General features: G+C 45.3%; 1 protein-coding gene across 3 annotated transcripts in view; it reads left to right on the top strand.

Annotated features, from left to right (window-relative positions):
* Positions 1-21689, top strand: part of TLN2 (talin 2) — a 435350-nt gene extending 413661 nt beyond the window's left edge. For all 3 annotated transcript variants that reach the window (XM_042941831.1, XM_042941832.1, XM_042941833.1), the window contains 7 exons: positions 906-1011; positions 1897-2021; positions 13556-13681; positions 15760-15822; positions 15914-16096; positions 19183-19308; positions 20817-21689. In XM_042941831.1, coding sequence (XP_042797765.1) covers positions 906-1011; positions 1897-2021; positions 13556-13681; positions 15760-15822; positions 15914-16096; positions 19183-19308; positions 20817-20945 — 858 coding nt within the window. In that variant the 3' untranslated portion in view covers positions 20946-21689. The remainder of the gene's footprint in view (positions 1-905; positions 1012-1896; positions 2022-13555; positions 13682-15759; positions 15823-15913; positions 16097-19182; positions 19309-20816) is intronic.
* Positions 21690-22667: the final 978 nt, after the last annotated feature.

Below are 22667 nucleotides of genomic sequence, written 5' to 3'. Positions count from 1 at the left end.
CACAAGTTTGTCCAGTTCCAAAGCGATGTTTATCCCTGGCTCGAGGCTTCAAAATTATCCACAGAGAGGCAGCAGTTGTGCTTTCCTCCTGAAGGTTTGAGCATTTCTTAATCTGAAGAGTAGCACTGGAAAGCATGAGAAAGAAATGCAGAAAAAGAATGTTAGAAGAGGAATTTCAGAGTTAGGCAGGAGCAGGGTGATTTAAGTCAGAATGTAAATTTATGGTGAAGATCTCATCCCATTCTTGAGTGAATTGGAGAAGAAATCCTCACACAGGATATCCTATAAATTGGATTGGGTGTTGGATAGCCAATATCTTCTTTAACACCATCAAAAACCAAAAGGCAAAAAAGAAACTTAAAAAAACCTTTGAGCTAGTTCCAAAAAAAAAAGGAAAATCCTCAGAATCTCTCGCAGGAGAGCTTGCCCTCTGATCAGAAGGTTGTGCTCTCTTGGGACTTTGTCTCTGAGACCCCACCGGAGTCACATATTTCTTCTGGTCCCACATTTGTTTTGTCACAAGTACCATCTGACCTGTAACCTCAGGCTTTCACGTTCACTCGGAATGTTCCTAAACTGTGCGTAATTTTCGTGTGCATATGTTTGGTTTATGTACAAAAGAAAGGGCAAATAAAGGACAAATAAGGACTTCATCACACTTATGATCTTACAGAAATGTGTCCAGAGGGACCTTAGAAAAACTCATAATTCCCAACTTTTCATTTCTCACAGGAAACTGAAGGCCAGTGAGCCTTAAGTGTTTTCCCCCGAGTTTCTGAAGTCACTTGGGTGGCAGAGTTGCAACTTCAAACCAGGTTGTCCAACTCGGTTCACCAGTAACAGTGTGCTTTCTGTCACAACGGCTACCATCTTTCTTATGCATTTGACTTATTCTTCATCCTCAGATTCTTCAGAAACCCAGCCCGGAACTCAAGCACCAGCTGGCTGCTTTCTCCAAGCGCGTCGCTGGTGCTGTGACTGAGCTCATCCAGGCAGCAGAAGCCATGAAAGGTAGGCTGGATTCTCTCGTGTCATCTCGTGGGACACCACTCAGCGGCCGTGAACTGAGCAAAGAAACCCTGCAGCCAACACAGGCCCTTTCTTGGTGAACGCAGTCAGAAGGAATACAGTAGGGGGTTTTTTTTGTTGGGTTTTTTGGTTTGTTTTTTTTAGCAAATGAGAATAGAGTTAGAATTTCAAAGTAATATCCTCCTCGAGCAAGGCTCTTTTCCAGTCCTTTGATTAAGTACTTCCACTTAAATTGTATAATCCACCTAGAGCAGCTCACTTCTCTTAAGGGTATCGCCCTTTATTTTTATCTCCATTTGCCTTCATCAGAATATCCTCATTCAAATCATACAGTCCATGTCTAGGAAATGATACCATCTGTGTACATTGTTTGCACACCCCCTTGTGGTCACATTAGAAGCAGTCACCTCACCAGAGCAAGGTTTTCTTACCAGGTTCCCTTTGTCTGAGTTGAGGTGATTGGTGGTTCTCCATGAGTCCCCAAGAGAAGAGGATGACAAATCTGTGTGGTCCGCATAGTCTCAAGTATCTTGAAAATGGTTACTTGCGTTCATGAGCTTTAAGAAAGAAGTCAGAGTAAGGCTCGAGCTGGCCTTGAACCATGAGATCTTGATTTTTGACACTGCATCGATGAGTGCTCCCGCGGTAGGGCTGTATACACAACTGACTTACACAAGCGACAGGATCAGATAGGAGCTCCCCTTCGCCCAGCTGATCTCGGTGAGAGCTGGAGAGAAGATCCCTTAGGACGGTGCAACTAGTAGGCTGACGGAGCCTCCTTGCGCGTAAATCCAGATATGGTTGGTAATGAAGCCAGAGCCCTGCTGTCATAGCTACCAAGAATGACCCTCTTTGGACTGATTTTAGGAACAGAGTGGGTGGATCCGGAAGACCCAACTGTCATCGCGGAAACAGAATTACTGGGGGCTGCGGCATCCATTGAGGCTGCTGCTAAGAAGTTAGAGCAACTGAAGCCAAGAGCCAAACCGAAAGTGAGTGTCCATGTGTGGCTGCTTGTCCGATGTCAATAGGTCTTCCTGTGGATGGCTGTGAAGTGAAGCTAGGTGTGCCCACAGGGAGCCTGTCTCCTTCCCCGTGGTTAGACTGGCAAGTGGCAGACCTGCTCTACCTGCCCAGCACTTTTTTACAGGGCATGGAAAAAAACCCATGGGTTGATCCTTCAGGTTAACCACCCAGAAAAATACCTTTGGGCATCCAAAGGAAGAATCCAGGGCACTTAGGATCTGAATTTAGTTCCATTATATAGAAAGCAGGTGTTAGATGCTTACTATGGGAAGTCCCTGTTACTGAAGGGGACGTTGTCACCCTCAAATTTTCTGTTTTCCACAATGCAGTGCAAATAGCAATGCTAGGTCTCTCCTTTTCTTCAAATCAATAAAGGGTAATGTGGAACTCAAAGTGGACCTAGTAACAGAGTTCCTCAGTATATGCTGGAGACTGGTGGGCTGGTATGCTTTCTCCATCTGTGTTGGTCATCTAGATAAATGTTTAAAACTTAAGTCGTTAAGGGGAGCCTGGGTGGCTCGGTTGGTTAAGCATCTGACTTCGTCTCAGGTCATGATCTCACGGTTTGTGGGTTCAAGTCCCGCATTGGGCCCTGTGCTGACAGCTCAGAGCCTGGAGCCTGCTCCGGATTCTGTGTTTCCCTCTCTCTCTGCCCCTTGCCCGTTCATGCTCAGTCTCTCTGTGAAAAATAAATAAAAACATTTTTAAAAATGTAAAACTTAAGATGTTAAAGAGAAACAGACATTTAAGGACTTACTCTAAGATGGGGCCATAGAATGGACAATTATACATAAAAGGATGGTGAGCTAGTGCTGTCTAGGGGCAAAGCCCAGTCCTGTCCAGAAGCAGTTACCTTTCACTCTACCTCCCATGGCTGTCTTCTCCCAGAAGACGGTGGAATCAGAGGAGGCCTCTTTTTCTTTGTATTCAAGCAAGTCCCTATCACCTCACTTCTCTTCCAAGGACCCAAAAACCTTAGGAGGTAAAATATGGTTTTTCCCCTCAGAAAAAGCTGGATCCCCCAGATTAGGTATGCCTAAAACTCTACCATTTTTATAAAACCAGAAGATGGAGTCTGAGCACTGAAATACACCAAACCACTCAAAAGCAGCACCCAGGTTAATGCTGCATGTAAAACAGACGTGAGCATGTAAGTGAATGTATTGAGCTTGGGAACCTTCTTAAAACCATTAAATTCTTAGAACCAGTCTCCTGATAGTTGCTGATAGTTGGTGAAGGCATTTCTGTAAATCTCTCATCAAGATGTAATTTAGGAGTTATGGCTTTCTGATTTGGGGGTTACCAGGGTTCTCTCTACTAGCCTCTAACCTAAGGGTCTTAAGAGGTCTGAGATTGTCCAAGGTGTTCTCAACAAGTTTAAGAACTGGGTGTGTATATAGGGGCAACTCCCACTTTCTGGCCTTGTCTTTATTTGTGCTTGATAAATCAGGTTAATTGCAAATGGAAAATGTGCATTCAACTAAGAAGCAAGCAACTGTTGACTAAGATTTGGAGGCTTTGTGTGTAATTTGTCTTTCCTTTTCCTCATCTGATTTAGCACAAGTAGCCTCTCCTGGAGAGCTTGCGTCTGCTATTGCTGAAGTCATGTCAGTTGACACTGTTCTGGAGAATTAGCCTGGTGCTCATGTAACATTAGCACCTCCCCAGATTCTAAGAGCTCCTGTTTCAATCCCTCTCCTTTTGTCCTTTTGTAAGGTCCCTCTGTGCTCTGTCTCTGAGTCCTAATTGCCCTCTGTCCAGCCATTGATATACCTCGTGATTCTTGATCTGAAAAAAAACCAGCAATTAGAGGCCCTACCCCATAGCATTGTTGTTATAACAGTTAAATGAGATAACTTAAGAATACAGTGCCTAACTGAATAGGCAGTAACCAAAAAGATGCTTCAGAGACTTTTATTTACTACTTCCTAGGAGAATGCCTGAAAGAATAATTTTTCCATAGACCCATGAGCTGATGGCCTTAGCAAAAAGAAAATAAAAAATTCACACTGATTGAGTACCAAGTATGTGCTAAGCAGTGCTTTACAGGCGTTGGCTCGTCGGGTCCTTGCAATGTGCCCACAAAGCAACACCTGTCCATGGAGAATCAAAGGCAAAATACCTTGCCAGAGTCAGGTGGCCTCGACTGATCTGGAAGCATTGTATGTGCGCTATGGATGACACAGTCAGTTCATACCAGTTTTCTGGGTTTAGCCAATGTCAGAGGCTGGGGCAGCTCCACAGGGAAGCTTTTTGGTTTGCCTGTACCCTCTGACCTGTTACTGCCACTTCCTGTGCAAAGGAGGAAATCCAGAGAGAAAGAAACCTGGGGGAGGGGAAGCGGTCGGGGCTGTTGCCTGTAGCCTTGTTTGTAGTAAGAAGAAGTTAGACGTGACCTGAGTGTCTCCTTGGAGAAGAAGTACACAGCTGTTGAGAATAATGTTGGTAGGACTGTTCGGTGTGCAGAGGATTCTGCTCATGGCATAAACGTAAAGTAAAAACACAAAACAACAAAAAAACAGGATGCAGAATTATGTGCTCGGTATAACTCTGTAAACAACACTTACATACAAAGGAGACAGGCGGGGAATGTACAAGAATGACAGTGGAATTCAGGGAGTGCCTGGGTTTTAAAATTTTGTAAAACAGTGTTTTAAAAATAAGAGCACTTAAAAAATAAGTGATGGCTGCAGAGGTGGATGTGTGGGTGCTCCCTGCACTGCTCTGGGGTCATCTAGCTTTTGTATTTACAGTGTGGCTCTTTACTGAGAGCCAAGGAATCCTTCGGTCAAGGTCAAAGTGGACATAACTGTTGACCTGAGTCTCTTCCTTAGGGACGCCTACCTTAGGCCGCTCCCCTCTTCCTGTTAGGAAGGGTGCTCAGTACTTTCTGAGTGTCTCACAATGATGTGAAGTCTTACGCCACCCATTGGCCAGAGGCTCCTGACACATGGATTATATTATCGATAAAATTCTTTTAAAGAAATCTTCAACCCAAACCAGGGTTTTTGTGCCTGTCTAGGAACAAAACCATCTGCTATGTGGTAATAACTGCATAAAATCAGATATCTTCCTTACCTTTATAAAGGAATGCATTTCCCCAGTTTATCAGTCAGTGAAGCGTCCGACTCTTGATTTCAGCCCAGGTCATCTTGATCTCGTGGTTCGTGAGATTGAGCCCCGCATCGGGCTCTGCCCTGTCAGTGGGGAGTCTGCTTGGGGTTCTCTCTCTCCCTGTCTCTCTGCCCCTCCCTGCACTCACACACACTCTGTGAAAATAAACATTTTTTTTTTTTTAATTCCCAGTCTGACACCAAAAGCAGCCAGTCTTTTGTGGTTCATTGGTTCTCTCCATCCCCTTCCATAACTGAAAAAAAAATAAGTCATCCCCAAGATACTGTGAATAAGCATTTGCTCTCGCATTCCCATCCCTGTAACTACACACGAACACACAAGCCCTTAGTAGAGAGCAAATAATGCTTTCCTTTTGTAACGGGAGAGCATTTACACTGCTTAGAGGAATAGTATCAGGGATGGGCAATGTTTTATTTTTTTTGTTTGTTTGAATTGTTTTGCTCACCGCATTCTCAGGTCGCCTGTTTTAAAAGTAGAATGCTCCATGGTTTATGAAGATGATTCCTGGCACCTTTTCCCCGCTCAGGCCCTTAAAATCTCAGCACCTCTTTTTGCCTGGGATCTGCCAAACACAAATAACCAATTGGCACTGTTGGATCCACTGTTTTCTTGGGAAGATTGTATCAAAGCAAAAGGAGAGAAGGTCGGATGGTATTGAGGCTGGTGCGTGTACCTACAATGTTGCTAATGGTGTCGTTTCCACACTTACAGACAGATTGTGCTCCACAGAGAGGTAATGGACTTGCGGCAGTGGTGACCACCCCCTGCAGCCGTAGCCTGCAGTACTCTGCCTTTTCTCGAGCTCAGTCAAACCTGGATGCCTTTTCTGCAGGCCTCTGTGTGATATGTTTGATATATTAGGTTGTTATTTAATCCAACTATATATCAAACATATTCCTACAGTGTCTTGCCCTGTCTCCGGGGGTTCCTAATATAGTTTATAAGGCAACAGGAAAGCATATGTTAAACTCACAAGCAGATTTAGAAGACGGGGTGCTCATTCCATTTCATAATGTTATCTTTCCGTTTTTTCTTGTAGCGTTTAAGACCTGTATCAGTGTCGCTAGATTCTTTTGTTTGCTGTAGAAACAAATCATAATTGTGGATGTTTTCGTAAGAGCTTGAGATATTATGTATAGTTTAGTTTTGTCAGTAATGAATCCTTAAGGGATATGCTCAGTGGAAAAAAAAAATGGAAGGTTCCAGGCCATGTTTGTGACATGGGCTAAAAGCATTATAACCCCCACACACATAGATTTACATTTCATCCTGATCTTCAATTTAGAAATTAGTAATTTTCATAATCTATTTTCTAGCAAATATTTAAACACAGATCAACTCTCTGTAAATTTCCCTTCTGCCCATAGTATCAAAACATATAAACCAAATCAGCCATACTAACTGTAGGGATGGTGAGTCACTGGGTTTATAGAAACCTCAGGACTAAATGTATCTAATAAAGATAGTGTGCACTCTGTCTGTCACATTTCCTGTAATAGGTTAACTGGTCAGTCGAAGTTGATAATATTTAGAATAAGCTGACAGAAAGTAATTCCATGGCCTAATTGGGTGCAACAGGAAGTTTGGGATTATGAAACATTTTTTTCTGGCATGCAGCAAGCCGCCTTTGGTTGGCTTTGACCTCCTCCTCATGGAAGCGCCTGTGCAGTTTGTGAGTTCATTCTGATCTGTCTCAACAGAAGACTGAGCACTGCTTTCTGGAAAGAGAACCATTGTGCCAACAGCTCAGTCTTTTGGAGCAGAGAAGTGCTCTTTTAAGAGCACATTTGAGTATGTGTGTAAGCAATGCCCCACACAGGTGGCGAGCCAGTGGTTTGAACAGGTTGGTCAGGAAAGTTTCCCCTGTTATGTCTAGAAGCCATCTCCAAGTTGCTTGCAGTGAATGCATAGTGACAGCAGCAAAGTGATGACACAGGAGAGGGAAACACAGTGTTGGAGTCCCAGCTTCCAGAGTTATAACGTGGAGCCTGTCCCTGGGATCCTTGTCCACTGAGAACAGATCAGTTTCGAGGGTGTGCAAGATGCTGCCACCTTCACGCAGCTAGAGGACAGCGTTTGGGTTTTGACTGCAGTTAAAGTTATTGGATCAAAATGACAAACTGTCATGGAAAAGAGATGACAAGTTATTATAAATAACGGAAAAAAAAAACAAACCCAGTTTAAAAGGGCCTTGAGGGGAAACCCATTGGTTAAAACTGATGGGATTTTCTTAATTCTTTCTGTAATCTTGCTGTTGGCCAGCACGCTGTACTGATTAGCTGAGTGGATGGGAAGGGACAGCCAGGTGTTCAGGGAGCAGTAGGAACAGATAGGACATTTTCTGTAAGGCTGAAGTGGGGGCTTTGAGCTCATCTGCCACTAGTGGCTGCCAGTCCCGGAGATGTAAAGAGTGTGAAAAGCAAAGGTGTGCGGGGAACTCAACCCGCCCGTGTTCCCAGGTGACTCCCGACCGTGTAGAACAGGAGGTCTTGTCACACTCTCGTCAGTTACATAGAGGATTCCTATCACAGCAGCGAATGTATCTGATCGAGATATTTGAAAGCATTCCATTATCTTTTTTGTCTGTGCTTCCTAAGTAAACACTCACATGACTTGTTTTGAAAGCACGATCATCTTTAATAATTTTTCCATCAAACAGAAGTAGCAATTAAAAGATCGTTTCAGTGGTGTTACTTTTTATCTGGAAAAAGATAAAATAAAACAAATAAAACAACAGCTACCATGGGAAAACCACTCCTAACATACGAATCGTGCAAGCTCGGACACTTTCTAATGGATGCTGCATGAATATGCAGTTATTACCTGGGTACAAAGAGTGGTCCCTCCCCAAGTTGGAGGCAAAACCATTTGGCACTCCTTTCTCTCCATCATCCATTTTGACTGTTTACTGTTTGCCTAGGGCTTTCAGGGGAACGAGGCCAGCTGTCCAGGTTTGGGATCCTGGCAGGTCTAGTTATTCTAAGAATCTTCCCATTTATAAATTCTCATTTATAGTAAGAGTGGTGGTCCTAAAGACAACCCACCCATGTGGCCTCTAAAAGAAAAGCTGATTTGGCTCTTATACAGTTGAGTTTTTGGGTACAGGCTAAGGTCTCCCCCAAGGCACTTCTTAGTTAAATACCAGAAGCAAACTGGTAGCAGCCAAACTATTCCACTCAGGCTTCCAATTGGCAAGAAAATGCTTCCCTGGTGTCGTGTGTGTTCTTGGTGTTGGCCTCCTTTTTTCCCTCAAGTATATTTAAATTATATGCAAAATGTCCACACCTTTAAAAAATATTTCCAAAGTTGTTTTTTTTTTAAGTGTCTGATGTGATATGACCTTGTTTTTAACAGCAAGCATTCTGCAGGACTTTGGTAACACAGAACAAAGCACAATTTCTAAATGGAAAAATGGCACCATGAGTTGTGATCTGGTTTTTGTAGCCAGTTGTGAGAAAGGTGACCCCTGTGTTTATCAGCTCTTAGCAAGGCAGTCCCTTAAAGGAGGTTTACACAGAGGGAGGCGGACACCAGGGCAGGGACCTTTGGACCATCTCCTATGGATACCCTCAGCTACCTCACCTTCAAGCTCATGGGGGAAGGGGCCATAGGGCTGCAGGGATGTAATTCACAAATGGCAAGTAAAAGGACGACAGACCAAAACATTTTTTCTCTGGGCACCATGTGCCCCACAACCTGTCAGGGAGAAGGTTGGCCAAGATGCGGCATGAGGGAGGCAGGGTTTCTCCATGGAGGAGACTAAGAGAATAAGGAAGAGAGAAAGTCAGCACCTTCTTAAGAAATGTTTAATTTGGAACTGTAGCACGTCTAGGCTACAGGACCAAGAGAGCTGAGGTTCCTCCGTGAGTAACGAATAGAAAACTGATTGATACCTGGAGAAAGGCAGCAAATTCTCTGTGGTCAGAAAGTGCAGGGCACTGACTAGAACCCAGATTGCCCATCTCCTTTGGGGGGGTTGAGGCAGAAGCTGGAAGCAGTGCCAGTCGGTATCATGTGTTACTTGAAACTTCATTCATCATTGGTGTATTATGGGTTTTATTTATAGTTATTTTAGGCTGTCATCAGAAGTGGCAGTTAGATCCTTTCTCCAAATGATGAGTGGAAAACGGTTCAGAGAGGGAAAACAGACTAGCTTAGCACCAAGTCTAAAAAGAACAGTTTTTAAAACCCCAGAACACGAAGGTAGTAAGAGAAGTCACCGTGAAATTAATTGTTAGGAATTGTTGAGCATTTGCTATGAGTCAGTTGTGCTCTACATGTATTTATAATGTACTTATAACAACCCTATCAGGTAGGAGGGAAGGCAGGTTCAGAAAATGAATTGCTCCAAAGGTTATGTCCTCAGAATGCCTGAAAGGCCAAAAGGCAAAATACAAACTGAGTAAAGACCTCCCCTTTCCCTTCCCTTCTCTTCTCCCCCTTCGTACCCCAGTAGAACCTCAAGCTCCTGAGACACATTAGATCAATCAGAACAAAACAAGAGCCTCACATGTTCTGCTGAGCACAGGAAGCAGGCATCAAGAGAGCCAGCCCAAAATGTGGCCTTTCCCCAGAGGCACTTCCCCAGACCTCCAACTTTTTAAAAGAGAAGCTCTGCAGGAGATCACCAAACAGGAAAAATACCAGCAAAAGGGTGCTTGGGCCTTTCCCAAAGCTACCAGAAAGTCAAGATGAGGATAGGTCTATCCTCTGCTAGGGCTTAGTGGACAGTCCAGGAAGGACAGCTCCTGAGGGCTGGCGGTGAGCTGGCCAGTGCTTTCTTACAGTGAAGGGGAGCAGGGAAAAGGGCACACCGTACAGAGGATGAGAAGACAGATTCAGCAATCATTTAAGCAGAGCAGATTCTCTGTTTGCACATCTGGTGCTCTTTTCACCAGCACTGCTTTGCTAAGAGCCTCTTTGCAAAATGCTGGAAATGCCATTTGCATCCGTATGTGCACAAGTAGATGTCACAACAAACTACGGATGCAGGTTGAGGGGTGAAGGCAGAGCAGACAAATAACAACCCATGGCCTTGAACGGGGCAGGAGCCAGTGTATAGATGTGTGTTTCTTCCTCCCGGAGGAACCCAGAACGGACAGTTACTGATGTAGACGCTTACTCCATGCATTTCTCCTTCCCCAACCATGTAAATTGCCCTCTGGCTGAACTCTAGAACTTGGAAGACTCGTTTTGAATGGATACATTCATTCAGCAAACATTTATCATGTAGTCTACGCTGCCTGATTGTATACTCGAGAGACCACATTAGTGGAATAAAACACAGTCCGTGTCCTGGAGGAAATGTCAGGCGGCTAGGCTTCAGTTAACTGGGGTCTGTTTCCCGTAGCCCAGGCTAGCATTTCCCGTGGAGTAGCCCACTTCCATTAGAAATGAGACCTATTGAAACACAATCTGCATCTTGAACCAGATCATGGGGTGATTCTGAGCAAGGGCTGCCCGTTTATTAGCCTGTTTAATGAAAGCATTTTCTTAAGTTCCCTGTGCCCTGGGTCTCGGGGTTCTTCAGGCTCTCCTTGTAGCGTCCATGTGACTGTCCTCATTGCCCGCCATCCCCCAGCTACAGCGGGATTTGTTCTGTTGACAAATCCTGCAATTTCGTTGTGATCCTTTTATGTAGGAAGATCCTTTGAAGACCAAGCCACTTTGTTTCTTTCCTTTTCTGCAACACGCTTGAGCATGCGCCCTCCTCCTCTTGTAGCTCTCACCGCCCTTCCCCCAGATGCTGTCACAGGTGCTGGTGAGAGCCAAGGAGACGGCAGCATGGACAGGGACACTTAGGCATTTCCGAGTGTCCTTGGCTTGGGGAGAATCCCACCTTGTAGGCTAGAAGTTGTGTGTGGTATGAAGAAGTGCCCGGTGTTGATGTTTATGTCCAGCAGGAGAGAAAAGATGGGCAGTTAGTGATAAACCTGGCCTACAATGTCTAGACGTTAGCCCTCTGTCCCTGTTGTCATCCCGTTTGGCTTTATTAAGCCTTTCTTGGGAAACTAGTACTTTTTAGTCAGAGCAAGTGTCTCCCAGACAGGAGGCTTTCTGCCATGTTCGTTTGAAAACATCGAGATGTTATGGAAAGAAAAACAAAAATTCATCAGCAGGCATTATACCAGTTGCCACTGCAAGAAAAATCTGTGGGTGTCAAAAATATTTCCAAGCTGAATATCTATTTCAAGTATGTGTTCTACAAAAAAACTTCACGGCAGCAGGAGACGTGGTAGAGGCCTTTAAAATTAGTTTTAATAGGATGATTCTGTAAGATCTAGCCATGGCTTAGAGTTAGCACTTAATTGGAAGAAAACTCCATTTTTGTGGATCCTAAAATTTGAGAAAGCAGAAATCGGATGGGGTACTTCACACTATGCATGGACTCACCTTGGAGGCCACCTAAGATCAGGATCTGGGACCCATTCAGAAGCCCCCATGGGCTTCTGTTTCCCCTGCCACAGTGGAGGGGGCTCCCTTGGGGCTCAAAAATTACGTGATTTCCCTGGTGCTTTAATCTGTTAGATACTTGAGTTTCTTTTGTAGAATGAATTTCCAAAAAAGTTCTTAATTCGAGGTCACTGACTAGATAACTACTGATATCAGAGCCTAATGCAATTTCTTTGGGGCCTACGTATGATAGTACCTTTTATGCCAGTGTCTTACAATGAGTTGTTTTTCTATTTCAGTAAATAAATGTTATACTCCACCACTACTATAAGCTCCCTTACTCCAAAATGAATATACTGCAACTGAATCCACTTCTGTCCTGAATGCTCCTAGAGCAAGACTTGGTCAGTTAAGAAAGAATGTATGGCTTCTCAGAACTTCTAAAATGCTGGCGTCGTTCTCTGGATTCACCAGACGTGCCCTGAAATGTTATTTTGATAACATGACTTGTAAAAAATAAAAATGAGCTTGGAATCTCTCATAGTCCAAGATGTGGTCATAAAGAATGGGGAACGGAAAAAAAATTGTACCTATGTATCCATCCTGTCTGATGTTCCATATGGGACCATTAGCGACCAACTTTGAGCCTCTGGCACGAAATTAGTCATCACTGATGCCCAGAGGGGTGACCAGGCTAGTAAGAACAGATCCTCATGGAGTCCGAGAGATGGAGAATCTTAATTGCAGCCCTATGACCTCATCCCAACACTCTAGCTCCCTGAGTCTGCTTTCTCACTGTGAATATAAGAATGAATATAACTACAGTGTAAGATTTGTTTTCCTCTTTCTCAGAATTAAACAAGCATTGGAAGTGGAAATGCCTCACAAAACATTTGGCACATGGTAGGCACTCTTAAAGACGTTTTGCTGTTGCACAGCATTGCAGATACACCTGATGATGCTGCATTGTACACTTAAAATCGGTTCAGAGGGTGAATGGCATGTATATTTTAACACACAAAGAAAAGTATTGCTATACCTGACCCTCACTGCAGTGCTGAAAGGTACCAGCCACACCTTTAACTTTCCTTAACCAAAGGGGGACTTAACCGTACTCAGGTGCACAGAACATTAGTGGTGAGAGGACCATGGAGGGCATCCAGCGTGACCACCCCAAATTGTGAGACTGCATCCCAGCCAGCCTGGGATCAAGGTCCTTATGCTTGCCCCACTTAGCAGAGCTTCTCTTCAGCTTCCAGGGCTGTTCTGGCCTGTTGCTGGTGAACTTAGAGCAGGGCCCTCCTAGCTTCATAACACCTGCACAGTCATGGCCGGAGGTCTTCCCCAGGTGGAGCCGGGCCTCACATTCCCAGGGGGCTGAACAAGCTCCACCTCGATGTCATGTCACCTGGATTTCTTTCCCCCCTTTGGTGAGCTGTGGCTAGTAAGTCACTCCTTCTGCTCAGCCGCAGAAGATGCAAATACGGTTTTGCTTTTGTTTTTACCCAAGAAAAATAAGGCTTTTCACCACTCCTAGCCACTTCATCATTGTTTCAACCCATTTTTGAGCCTTAAGGTCTGGAAGAGGATTCCACCACCCACTCTTGAGATTTTGATTACCGATTATTTAAATTTCGGTTATTGATGCCAATGGAGCAATTTGAGCGTAGTTTATTCACGGTGAATTTACATCCTGTTAAAGAGTCTGGTCTGGAAAAATAGTCTTAGAATTTCCTGATTTGAAATTTGTGTAGAATGTCAATGCTAGCAGCTTGTACCTTTTAGAATCGGGGAAGGGGGGAGGCAGCAGATGGAGATTTGGGGCAGCTTAGGCCTACCTGCCCTAGGTGTGGTTTGTCAGCCAAAAGACATAAATGGATGAAGAGCCAGGTGATGGAGCAGTAAGTAGTTGGGCAAAAAAACGCCCTTTGTGGATGTGAATGGCATGTGACGCCATTTTCTTTTGTTATAGCAAGCAGATGAGACCCTGGATTTTGAAGAACAGATTTTGGAAGCTGCTAAATCCATTGCCGCTGCCACGAGTGCCCTGGTCAAATCGGCCTCGGCAGCCCAGAGGGAGCTGGTGGCCCAAGGAAAGGTGGGTAAACCCCTCTGGCCACGTGCTGGAACATTGCCACAGCAAGAGCCTCTGAGGGCTGAGGGAAAGATGTGAACGCTCGTGGCCCGCACTGAGGAAACCAGCGCTGCGTCCTCCCTCACTGGATGGCTCATCTTTGCCCCATCTGACTGAAAACTCTGTTCGCTTAAGCCTGACCTCCAGAAGGACGGGTTTGGCTGCTGGGCCTCTCATCTGCTTCTTGTTAAGGAAAGCGTCCCATTCCAGACAGTGATCAGGGCCTGAACAAGACGTTTATATTCCCACTGTAGATTAAGCTATTTAAAGATGTGAACTGTCATATTTTCCTAGCGGATGGCTGGAGGAGCACCGTGGTCAGGGACTTTATATAATACAGTTTCCACCTCCAACGTCTCAATCCATTTTGGAGGACTGCTGAGCTAAATGCCGTCCAGCTCTGCAGTTAGCATTTTCCTGAGCCCATTGATCAAAAAAGGCCAGTCTGGTTTCAAATCTGAGATTTCTTTTATCTGCTTCATCCCTAGTAACCCATTCCATCCGCATTAGCATGAAAGCATAGTTCTGTTTCAGTGACCCAAAGGATTGTTAGTATATTAGAGTACTCCTGGATATAAGAGGGTCTTACAGTTTAGAATACCCCTGGTGGTGCTCCCATACAACATGGAATGACTCCATCCAAATCGCGCCTTGCAGACAGCCTCTCAAATATAGAGGCACTACAGAAATCCTGTCAGGTTGTGGGTTTGGGGAATTTCGTCACCATCATTTTCAATTATTTCTGCCTAATATTAAAAGGCCTTTGCCATCAGTGTATAGGTAGATGGATAGGATTGCACCCTGACCTGAGAAAACTTGTAATATAGACAGGAAGTTAGGTCCAACGAGTGGTCATCTGTCTTCCTCCACGAAGTGGCTTGTGAGCTAAGCCTTGTCGTAGTCCAGACCACAGACTTCGGCTCCTCTTTCTAAACCATCGTGTGTTCTATTGCTCATTATTGACATATGTATTTCTCTCCAGCCAGTATGTGGTCTGTCCCTTTGTGCTTTTCCCTTATGCTCTGTAGATATAGCAGAGTGTTGACCTTATTTAATCAAGTACTTGTTGACCCATCAATATGTAAAGACTAAAAATGGATCAATTTTAAGATTTTAGGAATATCTTACCTACAAATTTCAGTCTCTTGATAAAGGGCTGACTGTGCACCAGATTGCTAGGTACTAAGAGAACCTAACTTGTTGACACATTGAGAAAGTTGGTAAAGGAGGCACCCCTGGACTTGAGTAAACTATAGGCTTATAGACAGGACCTTGGGGTTTTATCTGATGTTCACCGAGCCCTGGTATGGTGCCTAATAATTGCTGGCAGATCCCTAATTTCATATTCAAATTGAGGTTTGAGATCTCCTCTCTGACCTCTCCAGGCACCTCCCGCCATGTAAAGGTATGTAAAGGTATCCTCCCGTAGCCATTCCCTCTACATCTGGACAGAAAATGTTTCACTTCTTCGTATAATTTCTAAATCAAAGCAGAGATCATCTTACATCTAGCTTCCTACTTCTCTCCCCACCCCTGACAAAATAGTCTGTATTTCCTTAAGACCAAGGTCTGCACTCCACCATACTAAAGGAAAGGCACTATCTTTTTTTTTTTTTTTTTTCCCCATCATCTGCCAGAAAGTCACAGCATGGCCTGAGGGTCAATGATCAGGAGAGATGTAAGTTTCCCTTGGCCCTTGAAAGAAGAGGGCTCAGTGGCTCCCATGTTTGAAATGGAGAAAGGTCAGCAGAGGAAATAAGCATGTAAGGACAGCCCCAGTCCATCACTCCTGAGCAGTTTTCCCAGAAACTAAAGGGAGACCATTCTGAGCCTTTCAGATTAAGTCACTGTGGCGCCGTGGACCGCAGGCAGTCTCAGAATGGCAGAATCCCACATGAGAAAGGGTGTTCCCTTCTCACGCCGGTGGTGCTGTGTGTCCGAAGAGACGTCGTTCTCTCCAGTTCCAGAGCAGGGTAGAGTCTGAGGGGCTGCAGATGACCCTGCACCTTCCGGCTCTCATTACGGATTTCTACGCTCTCTAGGTGGGCTCCATCCCCGCCAATGCTGCGGATGACGGACAGTGGTCGCAGGGGCTGATTTCTGCCGTGAGTCACCTTCTCCTTCCTTCCCATTTGCTTTTTGGGTCCCCTGAGGGAGTTTTGGGCCTTGGGTCACTTCTCTGTCAACTGTCCCCAGGCCCGGATGGTGGCAGCTGCAACCAGCAGTCTCTGTGAGGCGGCCAATGCCTCTGTTCAGGGACATGCCAGTGAAGAGAAGCTCATCTCATCCGCCAAGCAGGTCGCTGCTTCCACGGCTCAGCTGCTCGTGGCCTGCAAGGTGAAGGCCGACCAGGATTCAGAGGCCATGAGGCGGCTACAGGTAATGGTCACTGATGCTGGTGGGAAAATACTCCTGTTGGAGCGGGTAAGTGTCGCCAACGGGGACAGTCTCACTTCCTTGGCATGACCCACCAGGCCTTCCATCGGCTACCGCTGTCCCACTTTTCTCATTTTTACCACGTACGGCCATGCATCCTACAGCTGCTGCCCCAGCAGACTGACATTGTCCATGTGTGCCTTCTGGTCTCATGAGTTGGGGCCCTCTCTCACCTAGAATGTCCCGGCCCCTCCCCACCAGCCCAACCTGCTCGTTCTTCATGACTCCTCACTAGAGTCCCCTCTTCTAGAAAGCCCTCCCTGACTTCCTGCATGTCAGGCAGTCATTCCCTCCTCTATCCTGCCAGAGCCCCTGGCCAGACCACTCTTGGGGTTCCTGTCACCTGATACCACCATATTTATTTTTATACCTATCTTTCGGGAGGCTGTGAACTCCTTAGGCACAGGCACCACATCTTTATCTTTGCCTCTGTCACACCCGAGATGGTGCCTATTCAAGAGGGGGCCCTCCTCCACTGTTGGCAAAAGAAAGCAGAGAAAGGACTGAGGCATTTATATGAGACTGTGGCTAAGGTTTCCCAGAGCCCAAAGGACATGGTTATTATGTAGGTTATAATCCAGTCTCTCCCAGTGCATATACATTTTCCTGATTGTTTTAATTACAGAAGTGTTTTAAACACAGCGAAGGAAATGGTTGAATGAAAAAATCACATAGCCTCGACATCTTCCCATGTCAAATGTTATCATTTTTTTCTCTTCCTGTTTTATGTCTATACAAAATAGTTGTGTCTACTTGTAATCATAGCAAGAGACATTCTGCTTTTTTTCCACGTAACATTTTATCATACGTGTCTCTTTACTTGAAGACAAGGCGTCATAATTTCTCTATGCAAAGCTAACTGGTCCATTCTTCATGAGTCTCATTTTTAATGATTGCATGATATTACATCAACCGATTATGCCAGAATTTCCTTATGCCTTGGACGTTTTGTTTCCAGTTTCCTAGATTTTCCAGGTATTTAGAATATAGACTATTTCTGTTGCTGAAAAAGAGTGTTTATACGTCATGAATAAACTCATAAATGGCAGAAGTATGAGAACAATTTCACCAAAACCTAGAACTCTAATTTTATTTTGCAAGTCCTAACATGTATTTCTGTTGTTGGGTTCTCCTGAGTCTCTCTCTCACCCACCTCCCTTTACCTTCATCTGACCCCTGGACTAACCCAGGGGGGAAATGGGGAGCTTCATGTTGATGACATGTGGTTTGTGGGTTTGGGGGACACTTCTGGCAAAAGCATCCTGAGTTAAGAGAGACCTGGGTTCAAGTCCTGCCTCTGCCATGTATGAAGTATGTGATCTTAACACAGATGACTCAAAACCTTTCAGGCCTTAGTTTGCCTCAGCTATAAAATGTGGATAGAGATACCTCACTGGCTCTTAGGAAGGTCAAGAGATGTGAATGTGCTTTTCTAACCCCCAAGGACTTACACAGACAGAGCACAGCATCACTCTCTTTGTCATCATTGCTGATTTAACTGGATGCTGCAGTGTCCTATCTGAGTCCCTTGCAGTGACCCAGAGGTCCCGTGGGGCTAGACTGATCTGTAGTCAAATCCCATCTCTGTAACATACTAGCTGCAGGGTCTGAGGTAAGTTACTCGACCCCATTTCCTGCCTCAGAAAAGTGCACTGATGACCTCTAAACTCAGAAAGCTATTTTGAGACCAGGTTTGTCATATATATTAATTGGCTTCCCCTTCTCTTCTTGTGCAAAAGCCCTCATAGTCCCTGTTGGTGACTTGAGATCACCAGCCAGATGAGCTAGTTCGCTTTGAGAAAAACTCAACTTTCTGATGGCTAATCCCCACACACAAGCCCTTGACCCAGAGGTGGCCTGGGCAAGGAATATGGGAGTCTTAATGCAGCTTTGACCACCCTTCGAAGAAAATTCCAAACCTCAGGGGGCAGAGGACAAGTCCCCAGGGCCATGCTTCATGAGCATTAAGAGTAAGCCAGTATGAGTTCACATCAAAAAGCTTTTCTTTACCTGTCTCTAGCAATTGCCCCATCCTTGAGCACTTGGCATAAAGCCCAGCTGTGACTCGGAAAATATACCTGTCGAGGCCCTAGTTACTGTGGGGCTCCCAGCCTTCCCATGCAGGGATAGGTTGTGCTTTCCTAGCCCATCATTCCCTCAAGAAGCATTCAGCAAGTGCCACCCCTGGGCATCCAGTGTGCCAAGTACTAGGGATGCAGAGAGAACGGTCACAGCCCCTGCCCCCAAGTGACTCACTGTCCAGGAAGGGAGAGGCAACCCCAAGTGTGGAAATGGCCACAAAGAAGCGAGTGCAGAGCACGCAGGGAGCACTGTGAGTAGGTGTTGGTAAGGCCAAGGCAGACAGGAAGAGTGCTATCTGAACCACATCTTTGAGTTTTTTTAATTGGATGGGGCAGTGGGAGATAGTTTTCTAGACCAAGGAGATGACCACTGGGCATGCTTCTATTAACACGTTTCACATTGCTACCATCATTTGTGTACATAATTTTAATTCTCCCTCAAAAGTATGTGTTCTGGGGCGCCCGGGTGGCTCAGTCGGTTGAGCGGCCAACTTTGGCTCAGGTCATGATCTCACAGCTCATGAGTTCGAGCCCCGTGTCGGGCTCTGTGCTGACGGCTCGGAGCCTGGAGCCTACCTCGGGTTCTGTGTCTCCCTCTCTCTCAGCCCCTAACCCACTCGCATTCTGTCTCTGTCTCTCTCGAAAATAAATAAACATTAAAAAAAAATTTTTTTTAATAGTAAAAGATAAAAAAAAGTATGTGTTCTTTGGGAGCCAGGAACTATATCTCATTTATCTGTGAATGAGTGAAGGTTAGGTAGGTGCCAGCATTGGTAGAATCGTTGGACAGCTGGACAGACAGATGGATACTTGCTAAAGAGAAATTCTGTGTTATAATTGGATGATAAGCCATTCATAATCCCATGAATTGTACTCTCATGTCTATTCTTGGTGAATCCAAATTGGCTGTTTCTAATGATATAATGTATGCTTTTCCCCCCTCTCCAGGCAGCAGGAAATGCTGTGAAAAGAGCCTCAGATAATCTTGTTCGTGCAGCCCAGAAGGCAGCATTTGGCAAAGCTGACGATGACGATGTTGTAGTGAAAACAAAGTTTGTAGGGGGCATTGCTCAGGTTTGTGATTAAATCTAGACAGTGTTTACTCCCGAGATGGGCCTTTTGTTATTACAGAGACTCAAAGTAACAATGACTTCAACAGGATGGAAGTGTATTTCTCCTTTGGGAAACAATTGTGGGTGTAGGCAATCTGTGGATGGTGTGCTGGTTCCTTTGTGTGTCATCCCCAGGCTCCATCTGCCTTATTCCCCCCACCATCCCTGAGATGTTGCCTTGGCCATTTGCTCCAAAATGGGTCAGTAACCACCCTCGCTTCCCAGCCATCAGAAAGGGAGAAAGAAGGGACCACAGGACCCTGAAGTCGCGTCCCTTGCTCCCGCTCACATACCATTGGTCAGCCTTTAGTCACATGGCCAACCAACCCGGTGCAAAGGATTCTGGAAAATGTAGTATTCTTTTCTGAGTACCCCTGTGGCTAGGTAAAAATCAGGGATTCTGTTACAGAAAGGGGGAAGAAGAGAGAGTGAAAGGCAGTAGTATTATTTAAATAAAACGACGAATTTGGAAATACTACCCACTTCACATATTTGGCCCTACAGAGAGAATGAACGATAACCCCTTCCCACAACTTTTATAAGAGCAGCTGGGCTTCAGACTCACACAGGATTGCATTCTTGTGCATGGTAGTGAGGAGCGAACTTCAGGAAATCAGGCCTGCCGTTTAGGGTACGTGCTAATACAAATCCATTATACATGATCGGTTTTCTTATCAATGCCCAGAAGTTACTCATCCCCATGCATTCCTCAGCTCTTCCCAAACCACTCCCAGTAGACATACACTGGGTGCATTTTTATCAGAATCGATTTCTTGATGTGCTAGTTCCATGAGAAGTTCCATGAGGAAAAGTCACTGATCGGATAAGGTGGGAAATACTGCCCTCTATACCTCCACCTTGGACTAGCACAGTGATGGTTAGTAGAGGCTCTGAAAGGGCCCACAGGAAAGTACGCTGTTTGGCTTTCTTGAACACTTACTTACCTTTTTCACCTGTTATCTATTAAGTGATACTCCTCAGATCATATCTTAGAAACATGAAACAAATATATGAAAGCTGTCAATTGGTTAAGGACTCCAGCTTTAGCTTCAGCATCACTTGGCCAAGTCCTGCTCCACTAGCTGGGTGTTAAGGAAGGTAGACCCACATCTCTCAGTTTCTAGTTACTCGTTGGAAAAATGGGACATTCAATAAGGACTTCACCGTGTTGTCACGAGGATGATGGGACGCTCCGTGCAAAGTGTTTACACAGCATCTGGTGCATAGTAGGGATGCAGTAGATGTTTGCTGTTAAATCATTGGCCAGAAGCCACTTAATTTTCTTGGGTCATTTGGATCTCAAAAACCTAACTGTGGCCCATAGGCTGGTCTCCAGCACTAAGATACTTAGTACCGTTGTACGGCTGTGTATAGCAGAAGCTATGGGAACTTATGAGACAAGCAGTAGAGTTGGGAGGGCAGTTTCCTGGAGAGTTCTAGATTCGTCCAGCTTGTCATTTTTCCTTCTAGATCATTGCCGCCCAGGAAGAGATGTTGAAAAAAGAACGAGAACTGGAAGAAGCGAGGAAAAAACTGGCCCAGATCCGCCAACAGCAGTATAAATTCCTACCCACTGAGCTGCGGGAGGATGAAGGCTAAGGCCAGAGCCAAGATGGCGTGCCCCAGGGAACGACTTTGCAACAAATAGTGTTCCTGAGAAGCTGGGACTTACCTGGAAACTGCCTGCCTCCCCTGGGGCCAACGCAGAGCCCTGAGTGCTCATTCTCACGTCTCTGTCCTGTCGGGCACCGGCTGCATGATCGTGATGTCACACGGTACAGTGTCCCACCCACAGCTCCTTCGCCACCTCCCCTCATGCCTCACCGTATCTCAGGAGAGAGGGGCGCACGTTTCGTGAACTGTTACCAAAAAAAAAGAGAAGTCAGTATTATGTCGTTCTCAGACACTTTTGCTTTTGTTGGTCCTTCTCTAGGCCTGCTCCTGGGCCTTCTGTGAAATCTTAAGAGGAAACAAAAATAATGGCTTGGGGGAAAGCATTGATATCCTAGAGATTATTCTCCCTCTCAGGAGAAGATGGAGGTTGGAGTTGGACATGGCTAATAAAAGCTAGAAACGTAAACCAGTGTGGACTCCAGGAGGGCCACTGCCGTCCTTCTGTATCTCAAGCACTGGCTCACCCAGAGGATGGAGAATTCCTGCTCCCATTTGCACGCTTTCTTGCCTCAGTGTGTAAGCTCCTTGTACAATCTAGATCCGTCTTGTATTCTGTGGCCCAAAAAAACTGAACGATTATTTTTTTCCTCCGTAATCCAAAGGGCAGAAGTATGGGGGACTGTCAGGGCTCGGTGAGCAGAGGCTGGAATAAAATGTGTGGGCTCCTTACTCTGCAGAGACTTTTTCAGTTCATACAAGTCCCATGGCCTCTGATGACAAACCCATGTCCTCCGATGACAGTCCACTCAACACCCCCTCCGAAGCATCTGAGGTGGGGATTCAGCTAGAATAAAGCACTTCCTTGGTGACTGCCAGGTCCTACCCAGGGTCCTCTGCTCTCAAAATGGTTAGATTTCAGAACTGCAAGGCATCTGTTTCAAAATCTGTCCCCTGCCCTCCATCCCAAGGTGCAAATTTGTTCTGTGTCTTAATATTCTTACAATCTAGATGCAAACTAAAATCAGTGTGAACCTTTAACAAGTAGACTTGCTCACTCTCGCATCTTTCAAGGGAAGGTATATGGTACATCCAGAGTACATCTTCCTGATGCTGCACCTCCCAAATTTCGTATTATTTTCCCTCCTCTCTTTTTTTGCTCTCCTTTCAGATCTCTTTCTTTAAAAGGGCATTTTAAGGCCTTGAATTTACCTTTAATCTGAGTCTTTAATCAGAACAGTACATGAAGGACGAATGACTCGTGGAATAGATCCGAACGCCAGGTAGCCAGCGTCCGTGAGAGAATTCATGAGGGGAAGACGATGGTAACGGACGTCCATGGGTTTCAAAGCTGATAACCGGTGAAGGCGGCCATCCTCCACTTCTCTATAGTAATGTGGCATCACGTCTCCTATTTCATCCACAGGATGGCTTCAGTGTCCCACCCAGGGTCAGTATTGACGCTTGGGTCCTCAAAAGGCATCACTTTTAGACCTTGCCCCCTGGTCCTGCTTTAATAGACTCTAGCCTGTGGCATAATTTTAAAATTTAATTAAACCTCTGACCGTTGCCCGTATTTATTAGAGACTTGTAAGCACTATACATCAAATTTGTTTCCAGACAAGTGGAAAGTTAGAGGAAATACAGTACAAATAAAAAGCGGAGAGAGTGTAGGGCACTGGGGGGATGTGGGTACCAGCTCTGAAGAGG

The sequence above is a fragment of the Panthera leo genome, chromosome B3 (genome assembly GCF_018350215.1).
Source record: "Panthera leo isolate Ple1 chromosome B3, P.leo_Ple1_pat1.1, whole genome shotgun sequence".
In the NCBI taxonomy this organism is placed as follows: domain Eukaryota; kingdom Metazoa; phylum Chordata; class Mammalia; order Carnivora; family Felidae; genus Panthera; species Panthera leo.
The sequence above is the reverse complement of the archived record's forward strand: the minus strand, read 5'-3'. Positions and strand labels throughout refer to the sequence as shown.